Raw genomic sequence first — 26,585 nt, 5'->3', positions numbered from 1 at the left:
ATCCCTGCAAGTAACTGCAAGTTATACGAAGTTTATCAGGAAAGTTCAGAAACTTGCGATGTATTAACTTTGATAAAGTACGAGATCAAATTAAATTCTTTATAGTGGAACTGATGATTTTTATTTAATATTAGAAGTTTTGGAAGTCTAGGTAACTGGTTAGACTCCTTAATACTTTTAAGAAGAGATAAGTAACTGTAGCGTTATATTCATGTTTAAAAACGAACGAACTTTCTTACTTTATTATCGCGCGTTCTTGTTTATTTTGTTAATATTTCTTAGTTATTTTGGTGTATAGTGATGTAATATTTTAATAAATATCTTATTGATCTAAAACATATAAATATCTTTTAACTTTCCAATAATAACTCAGTTCAGAGTCTGAATGTAAACTCTACGAAATATAAACATCAATTTTCTTCTAAAAGTCTTATGAGGAAAAGAAAATACAAATTATCTCCATGCACACGACCATAATATTTCATTCAGTGTAATATGCCAGCGACATTACGTAGACGTGGTAACAAATTCAATTTGTGCTGAAACATGGCTGGAACTATCCAACTCTTGTGTTCTCTTACTAATTGTTCCTTCTATACAAGACCTTGTTAGTCCTAGTAAAAGGATAGTGTCAATTTAAAATTCTACTAGTCTTAAGCGTGAATGTTTTTAAGGATGGATGTTTGTTATTCTTTCACGCATAAACAGCTGATGTGTATGGAATTTGGGAGAGCTTATAGTCTGGATTAGCACTTTTTACTCTCACCTTGAGCTAGTCTTAATACTATTCATCAATTTATTAAATCATTTACATCTGCATGACTAAGAAGTTGAAATCATTTTCAACAATAATGCTAACAACAAAATCATCAAGATTTATTACAATTTCACTTGGCACAGAATCTATAGGTACCGTATTTTTATTCAATTCATCCTACCTTCTCGGAAATAGGGCATACAATTCGATTAAATTATGACATCTTTAATTCGTTGTGTTTTTACATTTATCCAAGAAACATTCCGACCTCGAACATAACATAATAATCAACATTTCGACTGGTAAATAGCTTCGTTTAGTTTATTATAGAAGGGAATTCTCTCTTAGCACTCACGACACTGGAAAATGTACTCAATGCGTATTCTATAGAGTTCCATTTCGAATGGTTGTATATTGAGGATAAATTATTGGCTTGTACATACTGAAGTGGATTGGATAAGATGTTTTTTCACTTATGTAATGTTGTGAACATCTGGTCTTTGATACGAGTGTATTCTGCCCTTTATATTCATAGTTTGTGGAATTGTGTGTTTTAACACGTTATGTGCTAGGTTGAATTTGATTTGTGTTATTATTTTTATTAATGAACACGGAAGAATATAAATATATAGGTATGACAAAATAAAAATAGATATTATGAGTCAGTTGCAACACTAATTGCTATTAACGTTACAGATAGCCTATGTAACAATTTATTCTATTGATCAAAAGCAAATCTGAATTTCATTCAAACAGAAAGTAAAATAGACAAAATACAAAATCACTTCAGAATATTAAATTCAACGTTACCTGCCCACACTTGCCCTTGAACCGTTACCTTGGCAACCGCTCATAAATAATCTAAATACCCACAAAACTGAGTGGCAGAAAAACGCCAAGTCACGTCCCGTAGCGAGAAATGGTGACATTTTTCGCATAGTGCATAATCAGATGGCCAACTGGACCACGCTGGAATGGATATTGTGCAGGCGTTGATGTAGGGCTGTCACTCGTCAGTTATTCAGCAAACTGTTCCAAACTCTGACGAAGTGGGGTAGTGTTAATAAATATTATAAATTCTATCCGAGAACCGTTTTTAATACTATTTTTATGCATAAGATATAGAGGTATCATGATTGGATATCGAGAAGTGAGAACAGCTGTCATACGTTGAAAGACGCGACATTCGTCTTAAATTGGTCTTTGCTAAACCAATCGTCCTTTACGTTAAACATATTATTATAATACAATATTTCAGTGAATACAATATTGTATTCACTGAAAAGTGCTTCATATTGGTTGAAATGGTTGTTAATCATCTCAATAGATGGCGCGCGGTGTGTCCCTTCAGACACATAAAACTGAAAGAATAGAATAAATTCGATTGCTCTGGCGGGTCACGAGTGGCTGTGTTGGTTAGGCATCCGCCCCGGAATGGCGCGAAGGATGCGGGTTCGAGTCCCGCCTCGTGATCGAATTTTTTCTATTCTTTATAAATTTATATTTATAAAGCATTTTGAATGCCATAAAACCAAAAATATAATTTCAACATATTATTATTTAAAACGTTACATGATTAAGTTAAATAATTGCTTTATTTTTATATGCGAAAGGCTTAATGCATTTTAATGTATGAAATTGTAATTTTGTTGTAGGGCATTATTGTGGGATGATGAGGTGAGATGTATGATTAATTGATGTTTCTGAACGTGTAAGATTACTTTCTGAACGATGATTAGAATGGAAGAACTATGAGCGAATCAATGAGTGAATGTGAATGTGAAGTAGAGAGCGAATGAGGAATGATCTTTCTCTTTTCATTGGGATCGTGGGTGAAGACGGCTGTTTCTCTGTAAGATGTTTTCTAAAAATTAAGATTGTGGTCCGAAAAATAAATCTCAAGAAGTTCAAAGTGTTTTTCATTTGGCCCCGATCCTACAATCTTGGGGGCTCGTCCAATTGAAAGAGGAAAATCAAAGATTACGACGGAAAGACGATCGGCGGGAAAGTTAGGTTATCTCACCGGGCGAGGCGGCGCGGCGTGGTACAACTTTTCATGCTAACAAGACGACGACGACTAATAAGACGTATTCCAATAAGACGACAACTATAAGAAAGACGCAAAGATGGGAAAAAAGGACAAGAGAAACAGCAGCAGTTTTAATATTGAAGACGAAGGAAGGAAAGAATTTAAACAAAATGGCGGCGACACACAGCAGCAACAGAACACACTATTCATGACGGCGGACCTTATACCGAAATTTACCGGACAAGACTCTAATTACCCTGTACACAAGTGGATTCAAGATATCGAAGATAATGGATTAATATTTCAATGGACACCATTACAGCAACTTCTTGTTGCCAGGCGATCACTAAGCGGGACGGCGCTTCTTTGGCTTAAATCGGAACGACCATTCAAGACATGGCAGGAGCTGGCGGAAGAAATAGTAAAGGAATTTCCATCTACGTGGGATACGAAAACGGTACATGAATTAATGAGTGCGAGAACGAAAAAGCCGAACGAAAGTTGCATTGATTATCTACTTATCATGAAGGAGATGGGTAAGCGCGGCAAATTAGCTGATTACGTGACTATAAAGTACATAGTTGACGGTATTATTGATGATGAATCCAGTAAGATTATGCTATATGGAATTAAGACGTATGCGGAATTAAAAGAAAAGCTGAAAATTTATGAGTTAGTAAAGTCAAAAACGAATAAAATTAGTCCCAGTCAAGACCGTCAAGATAAGCCTACAAGTGTATATTCGAATTCATCTCATGTAAGAAACACATTTCGTTGTTATAATTGTGGTGATCACGGGCATGCCTCATCAAGCTGCCCTAACAAAGAAAAAGGAGCTAAATGTTTTCGTTGTAACTCATACGGACATATAGCATCAGCATGTGATCTGAAAAAAACAGGCGCATCAAGATTTGAAAATAGAAGCATTCATAAACAAGATGGCGTCAGCGCAAGCGGCGGCGATAAGAACGAAATTCAATCGCAACAAATCAGAAGTATGAAAAGAACGATGTTCGGATCTGTCGGCGAATCAAGTTTCGATCTGAAGTTTGTCGGTCAAGATGGCGGCATAAGAAATAATGAACGAATGATTGACTATGATTGCAATGAAGTTTCTATTAATCAGTTGACAGATGACAAGTCTCAACAGGTTATGAAGATTGTAAACAATGACGAATTAATAAAGAAAAGTTTAAGTGAAGAAAGTCGTTTGAAAAAAATAATTTTGAATAATACTGAAACCACAGCGCTCATGGACAGTGGTAGCGACGTGAATTTGGTCAACGAGGACGTTTATTTATCGATGTGTACCCCAAAATACGACGACAACGTTGTACTCACCGGTCTCGGCAGTGCAAAAGTTAAAACACTTGGACATTGTGTTGTGAAGTTACGAATAGACGGGCGTGATTTCGAACAAGAGACATTTTATATTGTACCTAATGACTGTATGCCTTACTGTGCTATTGTAGGTCGTGCGTTCTTGAGCAATGTTTTTATGGTAATGGATGAAGGAACAGTGTTTGTATTTCCGAAAGATGAAAGTTGGATGACGAAAATTAATTGTTTTTTCTCTACTGTTGATCTTGTAGGTACAGTAAGTAATGAAAGTGTGAAAGATGAAGTAGTGAGGTTAGTTGACAGCTACATGCCACAGCAAACAAAGGAAGCTCCAGTGGAACTGAAAATTACTTTGATGGATGAGACACCTGTTGCACAGCGGCCACGCAGACTGTCACCTAAGGAGCAGCACGAGGTTGACAAGCAGATTCAAGAATGGTTAAAAGACGGCATTATAAGGGTAAGTTATTCAGATTTTGCTAGTCCTCTGGTATTGGTAAAAAAGAAAGACGGTTCAATTAGGATTTGTATTGATTACAGACTGTTAAACAAAAAGATTTTAAAAGATGAATATCCTCTTCCAATAGTAGACGATCTTATAGATAAATTAGCAAGCGCTAAAGTGTATTCAGCCTTAGATTTAAAGAATGGATATTTTCATTTGAAAATAAATGAAGAGTCATGCAAATATACAGCTTTTGTCACCCCGACAGGACAATATGAATTTTTGAGAGCACCTTTTGGGTTAGCTACTTGTCCTAAAGTGTTTATGAGATTAATAACAACAATTTTCAGAGATATGATTGCATCGGGAATTATCATAATATTCATCGATGATTTGTTGATTCCAGCTCGAGATGAACAGCAAGCTGTTATGAGACTGAAACAAGTTTTACAAAGAGCATCAGAATATGGATTGAATATCAACTGGAAGAAGTCACAGCTGTTAGTAAAGAGAGTTGAGTATCTCGGACATGTGATTGAAAATGGAACGGTCATGCCTTCCCCTGACAAGACTGAAGCTGTACTCAAATTTCCAGAACCACAGAATATCAAGCAGTTACACAGTTTCTTAGGACTGTGCTCATATTTTAGAAAGTTTATTGAAAATTATGCTCAGATTGCTCAACCACTTACAGATTTATTGAAGAAAGATGCAGATTTTAAGTTTTATGATGAACACAGATTAGTTTTTAACATGCTTAAACAGAGTTTAACGAGTGCACCTGTACTCAAGATTTATAATTTCAATGATGAAACAGAATTACACACTGATGCGTCGAATATAGCATATTCAGCAATTTTAATGCAAAGAAGTAGCGAAGACGGAGAGCTGCATCCTGTTCATTTCATGAGTCGTAGAACATCAGACGCAGAAAGCAAGTACACAAGCTATGAATTGGAAGCTTTAGCTATCATAGAAGGCGTTAAAAAGTTCAGACATTACTTGCATGGTAAACCTTTTAAGATTGTAACAGACTGCAAAGCTTTTGAGATGACTTTAAAGAAGAAAGACTTGGTGCAGTGTACTAGAGTAGCAAGATGGATTTTACTTCTACAAGATTATGAATTTATTGTTGAACATCGCAGCGGTAGTAAGATGCGACATACCGATGCATTGAGTCGAAATCCATATGTGTCTGCGATTACTATGGACCTGCATAAAGAATTGCAATGTGCACAGGAGAGCGACGATGGTTTGAAAGCTATTATTGATGTCCTGCAAGACGGAAAGACATACAATGACTATTGTATTTATCAAGGCTTACTACGCAAAGGGCCAGAGCAGTCCCTAGTTGTTCCCAGAAAAATGGAGGATTTTATTATAAGAAAAGCACATGAAAATGGACATTTTGGAAAGAAGAAGACTATAGAACTGATTAGTAAAGATTATTATATTGAAAACTTAGAGAAGAAGGTAACTGATCTATTGGCGTCATGTGTTCCTTGTATATTGGGCAGCAGAAAAGAAGGTAAACAAGAAGGCTATTTACATCCTATTTCTAAAGAAGAAGGACCCCTGCACACTTTACACTGCGATCACATAGGGCCTCTAGCGGAGACGAAGAAAAAGTATAATTACATACTCACTATTGTTGATGGTTTCACAAAATTTGTGTGGATATTCCCAGTGAAGACGGTATCAGCTAAAGAAACTATAGATAAAATGGAGATTTTACAACAGACATTTGGTAACCCAGCCAGAATTGTAAGCGACCGAGGAGCAGCATTCACGAGTAAAGATTTTGAAGAGTATTGTGAGCGAGAAGGAATCCAGCACGTTAAAATCACAACAGGAGTGCCAAGAGGGAATGGTCAAGTTGAACGTATTCACCGTACAATGATATCAGTACTTACCAAGATGAGTATAGAGGAGCCTACACACTGGTATAAGCATACAAGTAAGTTGCAAAGAGCACTAAATAGTACTTACCAGAGAAGTATCAAAACAACACCTTTTGAACTGCTTACTGGAGTGAAGATGCGACAAAAAGAAGATATTGAACTTGTACATATGCTAGAAGAAGAATATGTATCTAGTTTTATAGCTCGGAGAGAAGAAACAAGAATTAAAGCAAAAGAACAGATTTTAAAAATACAAGAAGAAAATAAGAAAAATTATAATAAGAAAAGGAAACCTAGTATACAATACAACATAGGAGATTTAGTTGCTATCAAGAAGACTCAATTTGGAACATCTATGAAGTTAAAAGCAAAATTTATTGGTCCATATAAGATTACAGGAATAAAGGGCAATGATAGGTATGATGTTGAAAAAGTTTGTGATACTGGAGAGGGATCCAAGAAAACATCATCTTGTGCTGAATTTATGAAGAAATGGTCTGATCGAGTTTGAGGTAAGAATACTGTTTTATTTTGCCTTAACATTTTTATCTGTTTCAGGTTATTCTGAAGACTTATATATTTTTCTATAATAATGTGTATGAAAGACTATGCTTGAAAGAAAGGTGGAAGATTTGTTTATTTTATAAGATTTATTGCTCAAATTATTATCTTGTGATACATGTTAAAGTTGTATGTGTTAACTACACTACTAAGAAGGAAAGGTCATGGGTTAAATAAAACAATAAGGTTTATTGTTTAAAGTCTTTATTTATATTTTGTGTAACAAGATGTAAGAAAAAGTTTTTCTTTAAGTTTATTTAAACTTAGTAATTAACTATAGAAAGGTTTTGTAAGTTTTGATTTTATTTGAAAATGTAATGTTTTCTTAAAGGTTTATTTTGTTATGAGTATTTAAAGTAGAACGGTACTATTGTTTTTGTTTAAGTTGAAAGTTTTAAAGTGTAAAGAAACTTGTAAGATTTTGTTTTTGTTTAATAAGTATGAACTCTAAACATTTAAAGATATTTGTAAGTTTTTGTTTATGCGGAAAGTTTAAAAAATTTAAAGATACTTGTAAGATTGTTTGTATAACTCTATAATTGTTTGTGTTAATACGGTGTTATGATGACTGATGATGGAAGATGATGATGATGATGAATGACTGATGACTGTGTGTGCATGTCTGAGGGCAGACATGGTGCAGGAATGGCCGAGTGTGGGATGATGAGGTGAGATGTATGATTAATTGATGTTTCTGAACGTGTAAGATTACTTTCTGAACGATGATTAGAATGGAAGAACTATGAGCGAATCAATGAGTGAATGTGAATGTGAAGTAGAGAGCGAATGAGGAATGATCTTTCTCTTTTCATTGGGATCGTGGGTGAAGACGGCTGTTTCTCTGTAAGATGTTTTCTAAAAATTAAGATTGTGGTCCGAAAAATAAATCTCAAGAAGTTCAAAGTGTTTTTCATTTGGCCCCGATCCTACATTATTATTAATTTATAAACTAAAATTCATATTTGACAACCCTATAGGCTGAATCGTTGAATTTCGCTGAATACGAGAGGACGTTTTATTGACGTCGTGTCATACATATTCATATTTTGTTCCGTTTGCATAACAGGCGACATTTTTTTATTAATTTCTCTTTAAAATATTTAAGCGATGAAATGCGGTACAATTATTGTTGCGGTGACACTCATTCATAATTTTATCATCCCATTGGTACGTATTCATATTCATTGAAAGGTCAAATATAACTTTTAAAATATGTATTCCGTATTTTTAGGTGATATTAACTTTTGAACTCATTATGCTGGAAAATTCAGTCACGTAGCATAAGGAAAAAAGTAGCGTACAGCTGTAGTAATCTTATAATCTATATCCAACCAACCAAGTTTCCGTGCTATCAGGCTGTGGAACAGTTTGCCCGACAATATCAGAAGAGCAGGGACATTGAATGAGTTCAAAAAGCAGCTAAATATTTACTATTTATCTTTATAATATCCGTATGTATGTATATACATATATATTATATTATGTATTATAGTCTTATACTTATTTATTTAATCATTTTTATGTTTTGCACCATCAACCTCATCATAAAACGTAATTCTCATGATCCTCGATCAAAGGTTGCCTGGAAGAGATCGCTGCTTTAGCGATAAGGCCGCCTTTTTGCACGTGTTTATCTTGTATGCGTTTTATTTCGTATTGTTTCCTTGTTTTGGTGCAAATAAAGTATTTTCATTCATACATTCATTCATTCATTCAAGTTTATAAACAGTCGATCAGCTGCTATTATGCGAAAAGTAATCATCCATCCATCCTGACAATCTTCCGCGTTTTTAGCATTAGTAATAGTTAATAGGAAACAGAACTACGAGTGAGTAGAGAGAGAGAGTGGTTGGATATCGAGAACTGGTCGCGTCTTTCAACATATGACAGTTCTCGATATCCAATCATGATACCTCTATATTATCCATACTAATATTATAAATGCGAAAGTAACTCTGTCTGTCTGTCTGTCTGTTACTCAATCACGCCTTAACTACTGAACCAATTTGCATGAAATTTGGTATAGAGATATTTTGATACCCTAGAAAGGACATAGGATAGGTTTTATCCCGGAAATCCTACGGGAACGGGTTTTTCTTTGAAAACGCGGGCGAAGCCGCGGGCGGAAAGCTAGTAGTCTATATTATAGAGGTATCATGATTGGATATCGAGAACTGTCATATGTTGAAAGACGCGACATTCGTCTTAAATTGGTCTTTGCTAAACCACTCTCTCTACTCACTCGTAGTTCTGTTTCCTATTAACTATTACTAATGCTTATGCATACAATGCATTCAAAACTTTAAACATTTGAATTCAGTATAAAATTGAATTAGTTAAAAGGGATTTTTCACCAAAAAACATCCGAATACACCGCATATTAAATATAAAACAAACAAACAAAAACTGAACGTAAACACCGCGCTCTTTCACGGTTTTTATTGACTTCCTACGTTATTCTTTTATTTGTTTATGAATTGTGATGATTTATTTTGTTCGGAAATCCACGTGGTAATAATAAATATATCATCTGAGTGATTAATGCTGCTGATGTATTGACTGGTCTGTAGTTCTTAATGTTTTTCCTGTACAATATGCTCTTTGCGGTTTGTCAGTCTTTTGTTTCACATGAATATGAGAATTATGATTTTCCAGAAGGACATTTCCTTTTTAGGAACATGCATTATGCTCTCTGTAAATATTATATCATGATTTATTTAATATTCTTGATCTTACAAAAGCCATCCTATTTGTTTTTTAAAATATACCCTAAGTTCCTCCTTTGTTTACACTAAGGTAACAAAACGGTATCATATCGACATTGAAAACAAAATTGACTCAAAATTCAATTAAGCTATTTAAGGCACTCATCTCAAAGTGTACGGCTTCAGTTGGAAGTCCCTGAAGACGCAAATTCAGCGTTTAACTAGAGACAAGTTTACGAACTTTGACAAACTGTATTGGTGTTTTAGAATTACTTCGTGCAGATACTCGATGAGCTCCTTATTGCAAATAATCAATACCTACTTATTGTACACGAGAAATAATATTACGAGTTCATGCCGCTTTTTAACGCGTTTTAAGTTTTTTCGTCATACATTCATTCCTTCACTGTAAAGAAAACGCAGTATAAAGTAAAAAATATAGATAGTAAGTTATATATTTATAGTAAGTATGTTTTAATAGGTTACCTGATATCTTGCTATTATGAAATTTATAACACATTCGAAAGTAAAATTAAGTTGACTGTTTCAATTTCGTTGGGAGAGAAGATCTTAATTATTTCTATTGTTTATATTTAATTTCAATTATTAAAACATGTTACCTATATTTTATATTTAATTCGAATAAATTTGTTGGTACAATAATTTTAATGCTACCTCTTGAGTGTGTATATAGCACACTATTGTTTTTGTACAAATGATAACTGTTATTATTTTTTGGGTAGGTAAGTACTAATAAAGAATTTAAACAAAAAATACCTGTGAATAAAAACATTTTAGTCCATAATACAGTTGAAAGTCCCTCAAGGCGCAAGCTTAAACCTCCAAAGGGCTGATTAATGTGAAGTTTCGCTTGAACTTTGACAAATTATATTGGTGTTAGCGCTAATCCAATCGATTGAGATTCGATTTCACTCACAAATTTACTTAGTTATCCGACGTTTATTTAAAACAGAGTTGGTCTAATAAATATTGTATTGATAAGCTTCAGGCCACGGTTATCGTCGCGGAGGTAAACGTATTATGTGCTGTTAACTGCAATCCATCTCCATGCCAAATAACATCCACAGTTTATTACGTACTTAATTAATAAACGAATATTTATCTAAATTTCGCATTTGCATTGCATTTTTTTACATAAGGTCATAAAATAATATTATTCTATTTCCCTTTCATTTTTTCCACTTATCTCTATCCATTTTTTCTCAAGCCCCATGATCACATTATTATACAATAAAGGCTTATAAACGTATCTCATTACATATCACCGCATAATGATCCCATAAACTGCCATAAAGAAACAAAATCCCGCAGATTCGATGTCATCTAGTTGTTATTCGGTTACCATGGCAACCGTATCTCAACCCACCTGGCACGCATCCCGTAACTTTGACGCAAATTGGAGTGTGTCAACCTTTTTCAAAGCCTGACCCCATATATCTTGGTTTGGGAAGGAAATATACACTTTAGGTTGTGAGGTGAAAGGTTCAATATGCTAAATCGATACCTAAATCAATGTCAGAATTTCTAAATTGCAAAGTGCGTCACTTCTATTACAAAGAGAACTCAAACTCGAAGGCTGGTTTAATTTACTCTTGCTGTTACAATTTGACCAGTGTTACTAAACATAGGTATTTAGCTACTAATTCCCGACTACCCGCTTTTTATAAAGTACCCACAACGAAATTTATTTTTTTCTACTGATAGACTAATAACTTACCTATCTTGCCTACATTAACAATTTTCAAAATTGCACAGTAAAAACCGTTTTCAAGGAACCAAGGCAAACAGCGAGTCAACTATAAAATAAAAACAATAACTATTTAAAAAAAAAACCGGCCAAGTGCGAGTCGGACTCGCGCACCGAGGGTTCCGTACAAACCTTGTTTCTTTTGATTGCGTTGACATAGAAGTTTGATTTTGTTACAGCTTAAAGGTATTATAGACCTGAGTATTTGGTATGAATTTCAATTTAATACCTCTACGCGTTAATGAGGAAATGGGTATCAAGTTTAAAATTATTAAAAAAAATATATTATGTGATGTAACTAAAAATTTATGGTTTTCGTAATTTTTCCTTTATCTATGCTATAAGACGTTGCTTCGTACCAAATTTCAAGATTCTGAGTTCACGGGAAGCACCCTGTAGGTTTTGATTCCCTTGCAAGTGTCGAATATTTGCGGCATAAACGGCTGTATCTTTTGATTGCGTTGGCTTAGAAGTTTGATTTTTTCACAGCTTCAAGGGACAGTATACCTGAGTAATTGATATAAATTTCAGCTTCATACCTCCACGCGTTCCTGAGAAAAAGGGTCTTGACAGACGGACGGACGGACGGACGGACAGACGGACAACAAAGTGATCCTATAAGGGTTCCGTTTTTTCCTTTTGAGGTACGGAACCCTAAAAACAGTAAGTAATTAATTCATCAAAAATGTACGTCTACAATTTCAATTTCAATTTATTTTCAATTTTTGTCATAGCCACATTAAGGAATTACCATTACCTAAGCAGGTAGTTAAAAATTCTTATTACATCAAACGGTCGACCTTCGCGTTACTTGAAAATTCCTTTGAAAGTTTTTATTCAATACCTATCTACAACTCAATTTGTAAAGTAATTGAATTCCTTCGTGAATGGATATAATTAAGTTTATGGATGATATAATTGAGAGTTGCTTAGTACCTAAATATCATAATACCAAGATTATAATTAAAATTATTTGGGTTATTCATGAAAATCCTTTATTTTTTTTTATAAATGCGAAGTGTGTTGGCTTATCTTTTGCACGCCTCATAAGCGAAGCGTTGAGGTGGGTACTACTGTCACTTCGCGCAAAACATCTGATTTTTCAAACTTAAAATGTCTTTATGTATCATACATTGCACTTGTAAGATAATACATACACACACATATTAAGAAAAAACACTATTTTTAACGTTCATGGTATTTTTGATGTCATTTTTGTTATTTAAACTAGTTAAAAAACAGTTTAAAAAAGTTCTGTCTTGGACGTCCGTGTGTCTGTATGTGCGGATCCTTTTTCTTGTTAACACGATAGCGACCGAAATACTTTACTAATCGAGTCTTTTTTTTTCTCTTACGCTTGAGTATGCTCAGGAATAGAACCCTTTCATTTTTCAGGGTCTGATTCGATGTGGTTTAATTGTTATTAAATAAACAAAAATAATAATTAATAAATATTTATTAAAAAAAAATTATGAGGCGTGCACTTTTGGATTTTCCAAATTATTTTTCACATTGCGACAGCAATTGATACGGCGATTTGATGGTATGATAAATTTGAATCTAGAGTTAGTTTTATTTAAATTAAGCTAACTAGCTTTCTACACACGGCTTTGGCTATATAGGCAAATAAAATTCTCATGGGAATGAGATGTTTTTCCGGGTAAAAATTGCCTATATAAGTAAATATCTCCAGGCCAAAAAATCTAATATGTATAAAAAAAACACTTGAACAAACATTAACACTTTCGCATTAAATTGATAACGTTAGTAAGGATAAATGAGAATCAACACATAGGTACAGATAGACAATCTAACACTTCAATTTACAACGCTCGTAAAACGAAATAAGGTCCTTTTAATGGCGTCTAACGTAGAATCAATGGCATGATAACTACTGAGATTACGGGATTTACTTTAATTAACATTTAGCATTAACCTAGATAAATACGAAGTGAAAACATTTTAGATTATGCGTGTGTTTCTAAGTTTCTTTAAAAAAAATTGGTTGTCTGTAAAGTCGGTTTACTGACGATAGTTGAACGTGACAACGTCCGATTGTGCTTCTTTGTCGTTCGTTCCGCGCTCTCGCTCGCACTTCAAGCCTTACATGGAACGCCTCAGAGCGAGGTAACGCCGCATGAGTCATGTTTTTTCGTATGTGCACGCGGCTCTATCGAATTATAAGACGTTGTCACGTCAAAAATGAGATGTATTTACCTACCTGCTGCAATTTTTTTGTTTTTGTACATCTTAAAAAAAATCACAGAAAATACTTCGACCATTTTTGCGTTATAGGTTCTTAGCTTATTTACTTTATTCATACGTATCTAAATGTTGCTTTACTGCACCTCACACAAAAATTTGTAACTGTCTATAGAGACAAGACTTCAACAATGATTTCGAGCTTAACTAACAATTTTCCTAAAAAGTGACACCACCGAATCATACATATTGAATGTAGTATTATTATGTGGTTTCAGTACAATATATGTATTTTGAATACGTTTATAGATCGGTAGCCAAAATTACTCGCCCTAATGGACAATTGCCCATTCATCCAGATACATTTAACGTCACAAAAGCCCAAAAAGTGAGGCTTTAGCTGAAATATTTGAAACGTGGGCTCGGATAATCTTTCTTATATATAAAAATGAATCGCAAAATGTGTTGGTAAGCGCATAACTCGAGAACGGCTGAACCGATTTCGATAATTCTTTTTTTATTATATTCCTTGAAGTACGAGGATGGTTTTTATGTAGAGAAAACGTAAACATGTACCACGGGCGAAGCCGGGGCGGACCGCTAGTTGAAAATAAAAACGTATGACGCTGCAGCATTTTGTTTTGTGGCAAATGGACGTGAAACTTTGAATGGGGCTATATCCTACTTAATATTAGTATAAACGCGAAAGTTTGTGAGGATGTGTGTGTGTTTGTTACTCTTTCACGCAAATACTACTGAACCAATTACAATGAAATTTAGCACACATATAGAGGGTAACTTGGATTAACACATAGGATAGGTTTTATCCCGGAAATCCCACGGGAACGGGAACTATGCGGATTTTTCTTTGAAAACGCCTCTATATTATGTGTGCTAAATTTCATCGTAATCGGTTCAGTAGTATTTACGTGAAAGAGTAACAAACACACACACATCCTCACAAACTTTCGTATTTTATAATATTAGTTGGATTAGATACGACGATTTATTGGCCACTAAATTACTGGCAAAATCATAACGCCACAATAAAACCACATAATTTAGTGAATTAAATTTAAAATGGCTTCAAATGTATTCGCTAAATGGTTTGGTTTGTTTAACAGCTAGCAACACGTTATTTACAAACAAGTTTTTTCACTATTTGATTGTTTGCGAGCGGAATTTTTATCTGTTTACATATTTGTTTGGCTGAAACAATTTCCCTTTGTTTGCTTTGACACGACATAACGGATTATATCAAAGTTGTACGCCTGATAGAAGCTTCTGTTTTTTCGTGTGAATCTATGGTTCCGTATAAAAACGAACAGGTTGTTGCTTCAATATGGAAAAATCTTTAAGCACCTTTGTCTTAAGTAGTCTTATCATTTTTAACTAAGCATGTGTAGTGGCATTTTCTCTATTACTAAATTAGGGCCACAACCCTTTTTTTCTGTTTCATTTTCTAGTATTTTGACATAAAGAAGAAAGAAACAATAAAGTCGTTAGTTAATGTTAAAATGAAAATTTAGTTAATTTTAAACATTCCACGTATCTCTTCGCTCGTCATACACCAAACAAACAAAGTAATTGTACAAAATGAAATGCATTTATGCTCACAAATTCCCATATATTCGGGTATTTCGGGATACTGCTTTCGCATTTGTCCCTAAATCCTATACGGTCCCCATTAAGGGTCAAGGACGGCACCTTGTTTACTTTATAGCCAACCCAGCTTTGCGTTTGCCCTTCCTTCAATGTTGCCCTTTCGCAGGAAAATCAAACTGGGTGTAAGTAATACCTTATTTTGTTGTAGATTATAGAAAATATTGTGTTATTTGGACAACGAATTGGTGACCCAATGTCATTTTATGTCCTGTTACATCAAATGTATATTTCAGATATACGTATTAAAATAAATGGTCTGCATACAAAATATCGTAAAATTTTTATGAACCACATTTTCACTAGGAGTCAATAAAACGTTTGTTCAGTTTTGTCAGGTCACACTTCTTTCTAATAAAGGAGGCAATGTAACGTTATATGTAAAATGCATTTTTCCCTTACTCGAAATGGAAGTACCAGTATCCGCCCCTTACTAACGAACTGGACGAAATATATTTAAAAAAAAAATATTTTACTTGATCTATGAATTGTGCTAAATAATGTAATTTTTAATAATTTTTTTTTAACCTCAATTGTGCTGTGTACATACAATTTGGCTGGCATTTTACCGCAACATGTGATTAAATTTGTGTATAATTAGTCAAAATTGTCAGCTGTGATGTGTACCTATTTAAATAAATAAATAAAATAAATAAATAAATGGATGAAACCTTAGCATATTTAAAATGTAGGTATATATTACTCCAAGTGGTACAGAAATACAGAATACCTTATCGTTATCCAAGTAACCAAGACTGCTAGAAACTTGCAAAGATCAAAACAGTAAACAGAGCTAGACGAAGCAAATCCAAGGAGACTAGCTCTTTAATAACTGTTTGGAAACTGGGCAAGATTAATTTTAGGATGAAACTGTTGAACTTCGCAAACTAGCTGATGGTCTGTTTAAACAGCCTTCGCAAACTAAAAGTTTTGACTGAATACTTTTAAAACTTGGCGTACTTTTAATGAGGATCTTGTTCGGTCTTATTGCAGTTTTTTTGTTTGCAAGGTCTGGATAATTTTGTTAGCTTTTATGTGAATTTGGAATTATCATAGTTGCGACGAACATGTTGATTAGTTCGTAGGGGGACAAAATTAATAATAACGAAATCCACTCAAGTTTTATTAACTTTTTTTTTTTTTAACACAATGCCGTTAATGAAAACCGTCCACTAGTTTTTAAATCCTGCACATTGTACTCAATAAAAAGGGTAATTATATTTGTTGATTTACATAATGATTTTCGGTATTTATTTCCGGTTGATTTATTATATTATGGAGATTGGAGACAGTCGATCTCTTGCTAACTCTAGTTTAAGTACCTACGTGTACATTTTCAAACTGTGATCACTATCGTTTTAATTTTAGGGTTCCAAATACACATGAAATAATTAATATGCTTCGTTTTATTTATTTTGTTTAGTAAGTATAATATAATATCTTATCTCCGAGACAACGAAAATTATTATCAATTTGGAACTCCCATCTCGTCTGAGAATATTATCTTTGCACAAAAAATACCTAACACACGGCGCAGGATAAATTGCCATTATTCTGAATTTACTTAAAATATCACTCCTCAGTGGTGCTACGTTCTTCTCTCCCAGAGGCGAAATAAAAAAATATTATCTACACTTTCATAAATCTTGTACGTGATTTTATCAAACGAGTTTGTATTTTATCAAGAGTCCTTTGCGAATTCCTTTGTTACAATTTAGGCACATCGGTAAACAGAAGGTAATGTTATAAAAGGAATGCTATAAAATTGTAGACTTTTGTATAACAACTGGATTCGTTTCGAGTGAATTAGAATTTTGTGAACAAAAGTAAATGCCGCATACTGCTGTATGAACTATGAAACTACCTCTCCGGTTTTTTACGTATATACTCATGAAAGAAGTATCCCTTTAAAGCTGACTGTACGCTATTTTATACTATAGTTCTGTAGTATACCAAAGTTCATTCAATTGACTGAGTAACTCGTTCAGACACCTTAACATAAAAATATTCTTATTTGGGTTAAAGTTAACTCTGTATTTAACAAAGATGAGATGAGATGAGATTCAATTTGTTAAAACAAATATTTATCAGATACTAGCGGTCCGCCCCGGCTTCGCCCGTGGTACATGTTTACGTTTTCTCTACATAAGAACCATCTTCGTACTTCAAGGAATATAATAATAAAAGAATTATCGAAATCGGTTCAGCCGTTCTCGAGTTATGCGCTTACCAACACATTTTGCGATTCATTTTTATTTATCAGATATTTGGTATTTTATTATTCTCGCCATACGAATGTCCTATGTATCCATACCATTGCAACTAGGTACTAACGTCTTACTTTAGACGAAAAACGATACTAAAAACCTATTCCCACTAAAATATACATCAAAGCGGCAAGTAAAAGAAAATAATTGCGTTCAGAATCGTAATATAATTTCCCCGAAAGCAACGAAACAAAGCCTTTGAGACCTATATAGCAATCGATCGTTAAAAGCGATAATATCGCCAGTCAGTTAGCCATGTCAAGGCTACATTTATATTTAGAGACAATTTAAATTATTTACTATTACTACTAGCCGCTGACGTGGCGGCGTTTTACCTCGCTGTTTCATTTTATATAACTTGGTTACAGGGCTTTTCAAAGCATTGTAATTAGTACATATCAATTTGGACAGTAAATAAGGAATTCAATTTTCTTCTTTTCAAATCGCCTGACTGACAAATTGAATCAATGGTTTTTTTGTGGTTTCTTAGCTGTAGTTCCATATAATAGATTAAACTACTGGATATAATATGATGTAAAGAGATTTGCCAATCTTCTAAATTCTGCTTCTACCAAACCATCAGTTACAGTACCCTTTGTTCTACTATTGAATTCAGAACCTTCTCCCCTAACAATTAAGATCTATAATCCCAATCCTTATTTTTCTTCCAGCAACCTGTTGACTGCCAGCAATGCCACCACACACGACGTGCCGAACAGAAGATGATTATATAGAGGTTATGTGGAGAAGAGGACAAAGCCGATCCCCATAGCGTTGTATAGATCTGTTCTTTGCAAGAGCCGAAGGCGTTGCAAGTATGTATGTTTAATTTCTTTTAGATATTTCGTAACACAGAAAAAAGACATGATGACTGTTTTGTTTAATGAGGTAGAATTTCACGTGTCATCACGGATGTGTGATTAAACTTCTTATCATATTATGTTGTTTAAAAAGCTCTGAGCAGTCAGTGATCATGTCTATCTATATCCAACGCTGAAATATTTTTTTAAGCTGACCCAGTAGTTTCTAACATTAGCGTGATCAAACGAACAAACTCTCTAGCTTGATATTATTTAATTAACTTTTAAAATTAATACTAATAGTATTGTACAGTGACAGAATTTGCTAACAGCATATTCTTTACCTTTAATCGATTTTTCATTTTACTGCAGAATACTATCACATTCACTACTCTATTACGGTATGCATAATAGAAAAGAACTATAAATTCCTTATAAAATTGCCCTCTTACTTTCGCCCTTTAGCCTTCGTATATCCAGTAACTATATTACTAATACCATCATAATCTGAAAAGTTAAATTGTAATAGTACTGTTCAAAACTACAAACTAACTAATGTGACATCCCACTTTGATTATGAGAAGCAACGTTCGTTAGAAATGCATGCCAATGAGTTCCAATTAAAATTTCAACAGAGTTTTGTCTAATTTGCAAGTTAATTAAGACTTTCTCGTTGGTATTATTTGAATTGCATTTCTTGGTAGTACATCTCGTTATTTGTACTAGCTATAATTTATTCAAAACTAGAACATTCCATTGAGAATTGTCTCAAAATAATACTGAAAAGGCAGCACAAAATAATACATGCAAATATTATTAATAACTCAGGCCTCGGAATCACAGACACAATAGAAAATCTATTGTGTCGTGGACCGATCGGGCCGTTCGGGGCTCAATGGGTTAAAAATAATGCACAAGTAAAATTTTGAATGTTTCCAAAACGCAATTATTTGATTAAATTTATCAAATCAAAATCATTTTCAGGCATTATCAGTTCATGTTCATTGTTTGAAACTTCTCTTACAATTTGATTTACGTAACGTAAGGAAAATACCATTCATTTTCAAACAGGCGTCCCACATTCATCAATGCCCAGCATATTGAACTTTTATCCATTTCCCTGTCCTAATATTAAAAGACTAGCTAACCTAGATAGGTCTTCTTCTCTCCTCGAAAATTATTTTTCCATTCTTACATCAGTTTTCAGTGACACTCCGCTCCTATTTGCGTTAACTTTTTATAGTCTTTCCCGATAAATAGAATATCTAACATACTTTTTTTTAATTAAAACCAGCCATTCCACGTTTTATCTCGGCCAATGAAACAATCTTACCTAGTGCTATCTATCATCGAGCTTTACAATAACTGGCATTACTTAACAATATTTAATGAATGTTCATTGTCTAGAGATGAATCTCCTGAACATGGACGCGGAGAACCGCGTGGTTCTCAACGTAGGTGGTATTCGCCACGAAACCTACAAAGCTACGCTGAAGAAGATCCCCGCGACGCGGCTGTCGCGGCTGACGGAGGCGCTCGCCAACTACGACCCCGTCCTCAACGAGTACTTCTTCGACAGGCACCCTGGGGTCTTCGCGCAGGTCCTCAATTATTACAGGTAATGTTTTTTCAATAACTTTGATTTGAAATTGTAGCTTATAACTAGCTGCACGTGGCTGAGAGGCATTCGTCATACAATTCATAATTTTATCGTCTCAAAATTTCGATTTGCAACCTCTTATTGATGCATTCTTACAATGTTGTTGTTTGTAATATACACTAACTATTAAGAAATAATTTAACCTAAATATCAGCCCTTTTTTCAAATTATATAATTTTCGTAAAAATTCCGTATAATATTGAACAAATTGATCCATTTTCCGCACACACGGATTCTAATATTCAAATTCACGTTTAAAATACAAATTTTATCTTGCTATACAATCTTTCCTTACCTTTCATCGCTACCCTTACTTTTATATAGAATGTTTAAGGGTAATGCATGAGCACATTATGAAAAGGGTCACAGAGTATGAAATAGGCTGATGTATGCGAGGCTCCTTTCAAAGATTTCAACAAAGGGTCAACATCTTTCGGAAGACTCCATTATGCTAGTTGCTTTTGCGGTGCTTTGTATATTTAAAGTGCCCTGAATTATTTAGGCTGACTAGCAATTGTGTTTTTGTTGTTCCGTGGTAGGGATCGTTTGCACTATGTTCAGAATTTTTCCCATTGTAGCGGATATTTGGAAAGTTTAGGAAAATAACTTCATTTCGTTCTCTAACATTTGAAGTAGGTACCGGTAAAATTTAAATGTCAAAGTTTTTGCAGATATTTATTTCTGTTTGTTTGATTTTTATGTAAAATATAGTTAACTAAGTATTTGACGTTAAGCCAGTCTTCTGAATAATAAATAGCCTTATTGAAACTCCGTCTTTCATTATTAACATCTTAATTATCTTAATAATTTAATTCTTTATCGCAAAAACTAAAGTATACCAAAAAGCGTATAAAAAGATTGCTTATAGGAAACTCTGGATCTGACCAGGTGTTAAAATCTAACCTCGAACTTGAACCTAGGATACAAGTATTAAGAAATTTGCTACCACCCAGAATGTTAAAGAGCAAAGTCGTCTTTATTAAATTAAGTAATTTTAATTCTGATGACCATGCAATTAAAATTAATGATATTATCTAATCACACCTCAATAATAATTATTTAACTGAACGAAAAGCCAGGATTATGTAAACTAGCATTGTCCTTTACTATTTTCGAAAGTAAATTAATTCGTTTGACAGGGGCAAGAAAATCCATGTGATTTCGACCCAAACCAGGCTTGATTAATGTCCCATCAAATGCTTTATAGTCTTGAAGATTGATAGCTTCGCTAACTATGTCCATACTTTGAGTTATAGTTGGCCAACTTGGTGTTAATCGTGTTTAAGACATCGATAGATATGGCAGGGTTTTTATTGAAAATGATACCTGCTGTGCATGCATTGTGGTACTCTTTTGAATGACACGCTTTATTATAATATTATCACTTTAACCGACGTTCCCAACAACTCAAGAATTTGTGTTGAAATTTACTTCGGTTATTTTTATGTAGTTGCTAGTACACCCACGCAACTTCTTTTTCTCTCAAAAGGAACATTTTTTCAACATTTTTCATTCCTGGCTTCTCATATTGGTCGTAACGTGATGTTACTTTCCTGTCAATAAATGGACTATCCAACAGTACTTCATGAGAATCGCGATCAACGAACATATTCTTCAGGTGTGTAATATTTAATTATAAACAATCGATCAATAATAAACAATTAATTTTCATTTCTTCGTGTAAATTAATTTAAATAAAACAAACTTGGAAAGCATTGTATACATCGCTTTGAGTTAAAAGAGAATGATGAAGATTGAAAGGGGCCGAACCACCATTTACTTGAAGTAAGAATATTCTTAATTAAATTCGAAGTTTTTTTTATCAACTTGCTAATGGGAAAGTTCATTGGAAGTTCAGATCAATATTTGGCCAGAAGTTTGTGTTAATTCATTGGGGTTAAAACTTTGATATCCTTGGAAATCTAATTAAGTTAAAATTCTGGCATATATTTTAGATCCAATATACATATACAGATATCACCGAAGTTTTTGATACAACTTTTATTACTTGATCTAGCCATATCATCGAACATGCGAATATACCTTAAAAAATAATTCATATTACGTAGTTTATAATGATTGCAATGTAGGTACTAGGTATATGAAAAATGAGAACATGTACAATTTTATAATCTTATATTTTAATTAACATTTATCGATCGTTCATATTATTAATTAAGGCATTGTATTGGAACCAATAAACTGAGATAATGAAGTGAAAGCCAGTATTAAACGAAGTACGTTGAGTGTTTTACAGCGCGAAATTTATAATTTAAAATTAAAATTTCGTTTCAAGAGAATTCTCTACAGGGAATGAGAAACTTAATCTTAATATTTTTATAATATCATTGATGAAGACAATACGTTATTTGACTGCCTCCTTGGTACAGTGGTTAATACGTGAGCGAAGAAGCGAAGGGTCCTGGGTTCGATTCCCGGTGGAGACCAAAAAAATAATGTCACGGTCTGGTAGGACACAGAAGGCTAATCACCTACTTGTGTACCCTACCCTAAAGAAAATCGATCAGTGAAACAGATGTATGCGTAATGCATGTACCCCTTACCCCACTAGGGGACACAATACTTCATTATACATTATTAAAAGGCTCTATCTTCCAGGACGGGCAAGCTCCACTATCCAACGGACGTCTGCGGGCCGCTGTTCGAAGAGGAGCTGGAGTTCTGGGGCCTGGACGCCAACCAGGTGGAGCCTTGCTGCTGGATGACGTATACCCAGGTATAGAATAATCTATTGCTGTAAGGATGCTATTTATAGAAAATAAAAAACCCTTCCAGGTCCAGGAGTATGGGGTGACCACTTATGATGCAATTTAATGAAATAAAACTCTTTTGCTTTATCAACAGTAAGAAATACTTTTAAAACACGTAGATTGTAGACAGTAGAAAATCAATTTACCTCGTACTAATTTGGTTTTTATGGAAGTGACCAATATCGGTATTATGATCGTATTTCAATAAATTTTTATGAATAAAATGTTAGAAAAAAATCATCTTATTCATTCATCTCAACGACACACGAATTTTGTTATATTCAATTTATTTTTTGCCAATATCATCTTGTATTTTAGTCTTATTACGATATATCTCATTACTAGACAAACATAGGATTATTTAATATTCAAAATACATTTTTCCTAAAAGCTTTAATAGAAATGGCTTATTACATGGAAAAATATTATAATATTGATATACTTAACATAATACGTTAGAATTTTGCGTATCATAGATATTATAAGTACGATATAACTAGTATAAAATTAAATAAGTCTGTTAAAATAAAAAATCTCTAAGAATTCGATATATTCTACGAAGTATAATATTTAAATAACATAGTTCAAATTGATTTTCTTCAAAATTGGTTGCAAATTAAGCCATCAATCTCCAAATACCAATTTAGCGCCAGATGAAGTCTTTCGTTTGCAATAAATTGCCAGACAGTTTCTTCGAATAATAATTATTCGTAGCTTAGTTATTAGAACGAAATCAAGACATACTCGTTAACTTAAAGTCTTTATAATACGGCTTTCCTGCGGCTTCGCTTGGAAAAATAACACGTACAATACGTTGGGTCACGAGTGGCTGAGTCGGTCAGGCATCCGCCCCGGAATGGCGCGAAAGGATGCGGGTTCGAGTCCCACCTCGTGATCGAATTTTTTCTATTCTTTATAAATTTATATAAAATAACACGTAATAATTGCGCGTATCCTCTTCCACATTTATTGTTTCATTCACTGTTTTAATCTGTTTGGTTTTTGTAACAATAAGTAAACTATGTTAATTCTCATATTCTAGTCAACCTTTGTACCCAATATTATAAAAAAAGTTCTGTTATCTGTGATTTAGCACTCCGTCTCTTAGGCACAGCAACTCTCGCTTTGATAATAGTAGTAGATAGATATATTTATGCAACTCACATCCATCTCGTTACTCTTAGATTGCTTCACTTGTCCAAATAACAGAGCTAGAAGTTAGAAATTTAAAAAGCAATTTCTAGTCACGAAATTTTTAGTCAGAATAAATTTGCCACATCGAAAATTTCGACTTGTACAAATATTCACGTCAATAAAAATTTACTGGCACGATTATTGAAAGGTAAAAACGGTGTGAAAATTTTTCGTATAGACTTCGTACAAAATGGAAAAATATCGCTTCATTTTAATAGAAAAAGAGATCACCTGTCAAGACAGAAAGCAGAATCAGTCTGGCACAAAACAGCTTACGCCTCTCTACCCCGTGTCCCAGCACTCGAAAGTTAAACAGTCGCATTTTAGTGTCACGGCATACAATGCTCCAGCTGTACAAAGAAATGGATGTGAATAGAGGAGGATTCAAGAGAACGCTTCAATGTACTTGAATCGTACTTGTGCGAACTTTATAAAAATATAAAGACGGGGACCGATGGTCGCTGTCAGCTGGAACGCATTCATCGTGATATATTTTATTTGCGATATCTTGGGAGTTATAAAACTTTTACTCCTCTTGCCAAGATAATATTTATGCGTATAATAATCTTATATATAAAAATGAATCGCAAAATGTGTTGGTAAGCGCATAACTCGAGAACGGCTGAACCGATTTCGATAATTCTTTTTTTATTATATTCCTTGAAGTACGAGGATGGTTCTTATGTAGAGAAAACGTAAATATGTACCACGGGCGAAGCCGGGGCGGACCGCTAGTAAAACATAAATACTATTTGATAAAGTTTATTAGTCGTAAAACACTAATCAATCTTCGTCTAAACTAGTTATTATTAACAGCGCAAGTTATAATACAAACGAAGTTTTACCCTTAACGCCTAAGGATGTGTAATCTCGAAACTTAGAGTCTTGTTATTGTAGTGGACTGGTATGAATATTAGATACCACTGACATTGTACGAGTTTACAATATGGTTAATGAAACAACTTTCTATATTACAATATTGTTATCTATTTGATCCATGGAAATTGAATTGTCTATCTGTTCGAGCTAGAACGTAACATTTGTTACATTTTTATCTCATCTTTAGTTAGGAAATTTCTTACAGAAATGCTCAATTTGATTAAATAATTACGAACTCTAATATATGCAACTTTTCACATAGCTTAAAACATACAAAGCAAATTATTTCCCAACTTTATTAGATACAAAATATCTTAAATTATTTGAAACAGAAATAAAAAAATCATACAATCAAATCAAATCAAATCATTTATTTATTTCTCCTCACAATTCCCAATCACATAAAATCTACATGCATAAGTACAAAATTATAAAACATACAATAATATCTAAAAAATATTACAGCTATATTATTTCTCGAAGATTCAAAATTATCCCACGTGAAGGCAAAATCCAAGAGAGATATAATTCTTCTATCAAGTTGTATAACACTCTAGACATAAATGTCACGGTATATAAGTGTACGACACTTGTGTCAGTAAATTTAACACGACAAGCTCCATTTATATTTATCAAGTGTTCAGTTCGGTTCCAATACTTCGCACTATATATTTCTGTAAGGGACAAATCATTTTACAGTTCATTGGTTTTGATTATTTGAACGGGAATATACTGATACTACATCTCCGGCTTTGCTTGAATTCAAGAAATCACTACATAGTATAAAACAAAGTCGCTTTCGCTGTCTGTACCTCGCTATGTATGCTTACGGATTTTGATACTGTTTTTTGAAAGATAGAGTGGCGAAACCGCGGGCGGAAATCTAGTAATTTATAAGACGAAGTCCTTCACTACGCGAAAATCTTTGTTTCTGTAATAATAATAAAAAATATGTTTTTATTAATTATTATTCCAGAAACATAAAGATTTTTCTATAGTTTAAATCATTTAAATCATTTAAATCGTGTTAATAATTTTAAGAGAAAGTACAATGGAACAAAAACAACAACAAACGTAATATTTTAAAAATAATACCGATAAGAAAGTCAATTTAATAATACAGAAAATAATACAGTTAAAAAAATAATTTGGGGAAATTAAAGCCTGTGTTAGTTAAAAACTGATAGTTAGAATATGGTTTCTGTACCATATTCTAACTATAGAATAAGGATAAATATGTCCTGTATCCTAGATTCTATATTATATCCGCTCGCTCATTTCAAGATGCATTCCGTTCCAGAAGGAATTCTGAAAATATAGTAAGTGCTCGATATTGAAGACGAAATATGTTGTGTTCAAGTTATTAATTTACTAGCTGTGCTATTATTAAAATTTAGTGTCGGATACAGATTTCCGCGTTATAACCCGCGTTAAAGTCCTTTTTTATACCTACTAGTAAACTAGTAGGTACATACTACTTAAACATTTATTACTTAATTTACAATATTACAATTTGATTACAATGAACACAGATACTATAAAATCCATACCATTATAAAGCGCATGTAACTTTCTCATTTCGCTCTATCAACAAAATCATCCACTTTACGACACGTGACGCTGACGATATTAAATTTTGTCGT

At 33.5% G+C, this 26,585-nt stretch overlaps 1 protein-coding gene across 1 annotated transcript in view; it reads left to right on the top strand.

Moving 5' to 3' along the window:
- The window catches only part of Shaw (potassium voltage-gated channel shaker cognate w), a 76,472-nt gene that overhangs the window by 28,808 nt on the left and 21,079 nt on the right, over positions 1–26,585 (top strand). The window contains exons 2-4 of the mRNA XM_090111555.1: positions 18,310–18,453; positions 19,846–20,056; positions 22,718–22,835. Coding sequence (XP_089967681.1) covers positions 19,848–20,056; positions 22,718–22,835 — 327 coding nt within the window. The 5' untranslated portion in view covers positions 18,310–18,453; positions 19,846–19,847. The remainder of the gene's footprint in view (positions 1–18,309; positions 18,454–19,845; positions 20,057–22,717; positions 22,836–26,585) is intronic.

This window comes from Colias eurytheme, chromosome 17 (assembly GCF_061535395.1).
Source record: "Colias eurytheme isolate Ceu_HAF_F1 chromosome 17, ilColEury1 Martin Lab GWU primary, whole genome shotgun sequence".
NCBI lineage: Eukaryota > Metazoa > Arthropoda > Insecta > Lepidoptera > Pieridae > Colias > Colias eurytheme.
Note: the sequence above shows the minus strand (reverse complement) of the source record. Positions and strands in the feature narration are given on the sequence as shown.